This window comes from Notolepis coatsorum, assembly GCF_963971535.1.
Source record: "Notolepis coatsorum genome assembly, chromosome: 2".
Classification (NCBI taxonomy): domain Eukaryota; kingdom Metazoa; phylum Chordata; class Actinopteri; order Aulopiformes; family Paralepididae; genus Notolepis; species Notolepis coatsorum.
The window spans coordinates 136,309,833-136,315,832 of NC_140166.1; the positions used below are offsets into that span (position 1 = coordinate 136,309,833).

Consider the following 6,000-nt stretch of genomic DNA (forward strand, 5'->3'; position numbering starts at 1 on the left):
GTGACAATAAAACTTCAATAACACACATTTAGTTGTTTATTTTACTTAATTCTGCCTTATTGCATCCATAAATGTGCACATATTTAATGGGGAAGTGCCTCATTTGCATATATAAACATAAAATTCAGAAAACTTGCAATATATTTTTTCTTAGTTTATATGTACATAACAAACTGGGAAAGTTTCATAGTGATATCTATTCAAATATTGTTTGCCTATTAGGGGGTACTACACTGTACTACACTGTTTGTAGCCTGTGTAGTTCTGTTCAGTTCAATAACATCATTATTATTATTATTATTATTATTATTATTATTATTATTATTATTATATTATTATTATTATTATTATTATTATTATTATTATTATTATTATTATTATTATTATTATTATTATTATTATTATTATTATTATTATTATTATTATTATTATTATTATTATTCAGTTATCAGGCATGTGTTTAGGTTGTCTATTACTAATGGTTTGATTAGGTATTGTGTTTGTAAATATCTGTTTAAAAAAATACAATCCAGAACTTTGAAGGCGTTTTCCCAAAAATGAGTTTTAAGAGTTTTTCCTCATACTCTGAGCCAGAAATCTCCACTTCAGTAGCACTCACATACACCAAACCTTCCAGTTCTATTCATATCTATGTTCTGAAGGTATTTACAGAAGGGTTTGTTGATATCGCATTCATACCCTGATTTATATCACATTGTATTCCTAAAAACATGGTGGAATATGGAATTTTACCATACAAATTTACTGAATGGAGTATTTTCTGATTTATGGAGTGATAAAAAGAGATATCCAAAATCCCCTCTGTAATAACCTTTGGCTCTAATATGTCAACAAAATGAAACTATAATTTTGAAAATGGCTTTATCCAATGTTCAGATTTCTGTCCTGGAATTATATGCAAATGAGTGCATATTTAAGTAGATCATGCCTCATTTGCATATTTAAACATACAATTTCAGAAAACGTGTAATACAGGGGCGGCTAGGTGGTGCAGTGGGCAAGGCGCTCACCACCAATGCAGGAGACGCTGGGTTCGAGCCCAGCTCTCCGCATTGCTATCAGCTTGGCTGGTCGTTCATACTAATACAATTGGCAGTATTAGGGGGTGGGAAGCTGATGGGTGGGGATTGGACGTTGTGGACAGCAACTCCTACAGGTCGGTTGGTGCGCCTGTACAGCAGAATCAGGAAGCGACGGGGGCGGCGTGTCCCTCCCACGCAGACCCCCGACGCTGAGAGATCGCGCTGTGCAGGTGAAAAGATGCGACGGCTGCTTCCTCGAGTACCGGAGGGGACACGTGATGTAAGGCTTCGTCCACATTGCAGCCGGCTTGTGGGAGGCATGGCCTAACAGCGTTCGAGACAGGGGAGGGTAGAATTGGACGATACGAAATTGGGATGGGAGAAAAAATAGAAAATGGGAGAAAAGGTAGATAAAAAAAAAAAAACTTGTAATACAAAAAAGTCTTGTCTTAATATAAGTAATCAACTGCGGAAGTTTCATTGTGATATCCATTAGTTACATTTTTTACCCTATTCACCTGTAGTGTCTCGCCTTAAGTGCCTTGCTCAAGGGCACTTCAGTGGTTGGTGTTCCTGCCGGGCCCGGGGATCGAACCAGCGACCTTCCGGTCATAAAACCCGCTTCTCTAACCTTTAGGCCACTGCTGCCCCAATCACCCAATTTTAACTACTCAGTTTACATTTAGAAATTTAGCTGAATGCTTTTATCCAAAGTGACTTACAAGTTCTGTACAACAAGTCGGCAGGAAGGAAGGGTACAACTCTGGCAGCTAAGGGTCAGTAAGATGGTTCATCAAACGGTGGTGGACTTGAGTGCATAGTAGTAGAGACATGTTAGCATAGTAGGCAGTAATATAGATAAGGTAGATTCCTTAGTAGCGCTCTGTCACAGGGGAACTTCACCTTGCAACATATGTACGATTTTTTTTTATTATAAATATACAAAACGAAGCATTACAAATTAGTTCAGTTGCTATTTTGCCCAGACCTGCACAATGAAACGTCCCTTTTTTTGGGTACATCACAGAAGCCACAATCCCCCCCCAAAATAGCTACTGTACGCCCATGTGATCCCTGCACGACTGTGAATGTCACGACTGTCTGCCCCCGTTAGCCTCTGTGAAGAAAGGGGCAGAGGAGGTAAGACTGCATGCGGAGATGGAAGGCAGCCAGGAGACCTCTCTCTCTCTCTCTCTCTCTCTCTCTCTCTGAGCTAGTATCGAGTGCACTTGAAATCACCGAAACCCTGGCCTTGTTTTCCCTTAGTGGACATGACACACACCGGCGTTGTGAACACTGACGTCCTCTGAACTGTGGCCTAAAACGTGACGCGAGGCGCCGGGCGGTGCAGATGAACCACCTGGGCGGCAGACGGCTCCCATGGCACTGTCCTAGTTCCTTTGTTCTTGGCATGTGTTCATACTAGTGTGGAATACTGATCCCCTCCCCCGCCACCCTCCAACCTCTCCCAGTCATTCCAACAGACATTCCCACAGACATTATTGCAAAATGAAAATTCAAGGGCTTTTAAGTATTTTTCCAAGCACAATCTTTTTCATTTTCAAGGATGTCACTCGAAGGATACAATTCACTTTAAATGCTGTTTTTAAGCATCTTCTTGGCCTGCTTGCCAGCTAGAGCATCACACGTGAAGAAATGAGGAAAATCAGTTGGATCGTACGAGACTGAACAAAGAACCAGAAAAAATACTATTTCTTGATTCAGAACAATTTGATCATGGATGAACAACACATTCTTCCCCTCTCCTCCTCTCCCTTCCTCTCTCCTCCTCGTATTTTCTCCTCCTCTCTCCGCCTCTCTCTTCCTCTCTCCTCCTCCTCTCTCTTCCTCTCTCTTCATCCTCCTCTCTCTCTATATTCATCCCCCCCCCCCCCCCCCACCCACCCCCAGCAGTACTCACTGTCCTCCTCGGTCTGGAAGGTCACCTCCCTGCCCTCCTTCTTGCCCTCCGGGTTGGACAGCGCCAGGCGGACGTGCACGGCCCGGTAGGGCGGCAGGTCGCGCAGGGTGAAGCGCGAGGCGTTGTGCTCCACCGCCAGGCACTCGCGCACCGTGGTGTTGTGCCCGCCGCCGCCCCCCGCCGTGGCGTAGCGGAGGCACAGCGACACGGAGTAGGTGTGGCAGCGCGTCAGGTTGAAGGCCAGCGTCTCCCACTGCAGCGACAGCAGCCGCGACTGGACGTCCGTGGCAGACAGGCCCCGCAGCGAGCGCATGGGCTCTGGGAGGGGAGGAGGGGGGGGGGGGGAGGGGGGAGGGGGGAGGAGGGAGAGGAGGAGAGAGAAGGAGAGAGGAGGAGAGAGGGAGGGAGGGGGGAGAGAGAGGGGAGGAGAGAGAGGAGGATGGGGGGGGAGGAAGAGAGAGAAGGAGAGAGGAGGAGAGAGGGACGGGGAGGAGGGAGAGGGGAGGAGAGAGGAAGAGAGAGGAGGAGAGAGGAGGAGAGAGGGAGGGGGAGGAGAGAGAGGGGAGGAGAGAGGAAGGAAGAGGAAGAGAGGAAGGGATGAAGGGATAGGAAGACAGATGGAGAGAGGAAGGGCGAGGAGGAGAGAGGAGGAAGATAGAGAGGAAGAGAGAGAAGGAGAGAGGAGGATAGAGGGAGGGGGAGGAGCGAGGGAGGGGGAGGAGAGAGGAAGGAAGAGGAAGAGAGGAAGGGAGGAAGGGATAGGAAGATAGATGGAGAGAGGAAGGGGGCGAGGAGGAGAGAGGAGGAAGATGGATGAGGAGAGATGAAGAAGATGAAGACAAATGAAGATAGATGAAGAGAGGAAGGGAGAGGAGGAGAGAGGAAGACAGAGATAAGGAGAGAGGAAGACAGAGAGAGAGGAGAGAGGAAGATAGAGGTAGATGATAGATGAATAGAGAGGAAGAGATGGGAAGACAGATGAGGACAGAGAGAGGAAGAGAGAGGAAGACATATGAGGACAGAGAGATGAAGAGAGAGGAAGACATATGAGGACAGAGAGAGGAAGAGAGAGGAAGACAGAGAGAGATGAGAGAGGAAGACAGATAGAGGAAGAGAGAGGAAGAGAGAGGGATATATGAAGAGAGATGAGAAGAGAGAGAGAGAGAGAGAGAAAGAGAGAGAGGAGAGAGGAAGACAGAGAGAGATGAGGAGAGAGGAAGACAGATAGAGGAAGAGAGAGGAAGAGAGAGGGATATATGAAGAGAGAGGAGAAGAGAGAGAGAGAGGAGAGAGGAAGACAGAGAGAGATGAGGAGAGAGGAAGACAGAGAGAGAGGAGGAGAGATGAAGATAGAGGTAGATGATAGATGAATATAGAGGAAGAGATAGGAAGACAGATGAGGACAGAGAGAGGAAGAGAGAGGAAGACAGAGAGAGATGAGAGATGAAGAGAGAGGAGAAGAGACAAATAGAGAGGAGAGAGGAAGACAGAGATAGAGGAGGAGAGAGGAAGAGAGAGGGAGAGAAAAACACAAAAGAAAGAGATAACCATAATTAGATTAGATCGACATGTAAAACAAGTAGAGCACAACGAAGAGTTTGGCATCCAACCAAATGATGATGCAAATGTAACAGTAAAGTGCAATAGTAATATAATGTACAATGTACAGGCGATTAAACTTGGTACCGTATAACATCATATAAATGAGTACTGCTGAGTAATAGTGCTAATCAGATGTATGTACACTGTACAGTGTTGTAGTATTAATATGTACAGTGATGCAGGTATAAAGTCACTATGGTAGTGAATCATACTGGGCCAGCAGTGTAACTAATAAGAGTGGGTAAGGGATGTGTACAGATATGTAAACATGATTATATGCAGGTACAGACAGATGTGGATATATATATATATACAACATTATTGTACATGCTATCATACAGAGTTATATGGATTATATAAAAAACAGACACACACACACACACACACACACACACACACACACACACACACACACACACACACACACACACACACGTCAGAAAACGAGAGCGCAGGGGTTTCAATTTAAGACGGCGCCCCCCGCTGCATGATAAACACCACCGCCGGTGTCTGTGTGATGTGCCGCTGATGTGCAGCCCGGCTAGAGAGACGGCACCATATAGACCTGTTACTGTGTCCGAGCCAATCAGCAATAACAACTGAGTCACGTGACTAAGTTGCCTCGGACCTGCGCGAGCTGCTGCACTAAAATAATACGATGGGGCTCTATGGAGAAACCATGACACTCCCCTGACTAAAAAGTTGTTTCAAACGAAAAACGTCTGGATGTAATTTTGCCAAATCAGCATGGATGGCTGTGAGTGTGAGTCTTTCACCTTTTATATATCTAGCGTTTGGCATGGATTGATTATTTAGATCGCTAGCATGGCTAAACAAATGCAAATAATAGGGCGGTCAGGTGGCGTAGCGGAGATTGCGCTTGTCACCAACGCAGGAGATGCTGGGTTCGAGCCCAGCTCTCAGCGTTGCTACCAGCTTGGCTGGCCGTTGATTGATTGAATTGATTGAAAAGTTTATTAACAGATTGCAGAATGGGTACAGTACAGTACAGCTCAATACATACAATTGTTAAGGGGATGCAGACCAGAGGAAAGACTTTCGACTTGTTTACATCAGGGTCCCCCATTTTCAATTCATCATAACATATATGACATACATGGACATACAGATAGACAGTACTGCTACATCTATACATTTATGACATATCAGATTTGCAAATACAGTACTGTTTGTGATACTTTGGCATAGAAACTGTACATTGGAGGAGGTTGGTTGGGTGGGGTGGGGTTGGGTGGTTGGTGAGGCTGTACTTGGAGGTGGGGGGGGGGGGGGGGGTTGGGAAGGGGAGGGCTGTACATTGGAGGTGGGGGGGGGGGGGGGGGGTTGGGAAGGGGACACACACACATTTTACACTGTACATTGGAATATTGACAAAGCCTTACTTGGTCATTTACTGTACAACTAGGTTAGGAC

General features: G+C 45.7%; 1 protein-coding gene across 1 annotated transcript in view; it reads right to left on the bottom strand.

Moving 5' to 3' along the window:
* Positions 1-3,286, bottom strand: part of ptprub (protein tyrosine phosphatase receptor type Ub) — a gene marked incomplete at its 5' end in the record, with an annotated part of 300,165 nt that extends 296,879 nt beyond the window's left edge. The window contains one exon of the mRNA XM_084308315.1: positions 2,965-3,286. Coding sequence (XP_084164441.1) covers positions 2,965-3,286 — 322 coding nt within the window. The remainder of the gene's footprint in view (positions 1-2,964) is intronic.
* Between the last annotated feature and the right edge of the window lie 2,714 nt (positions 3,287-6,000).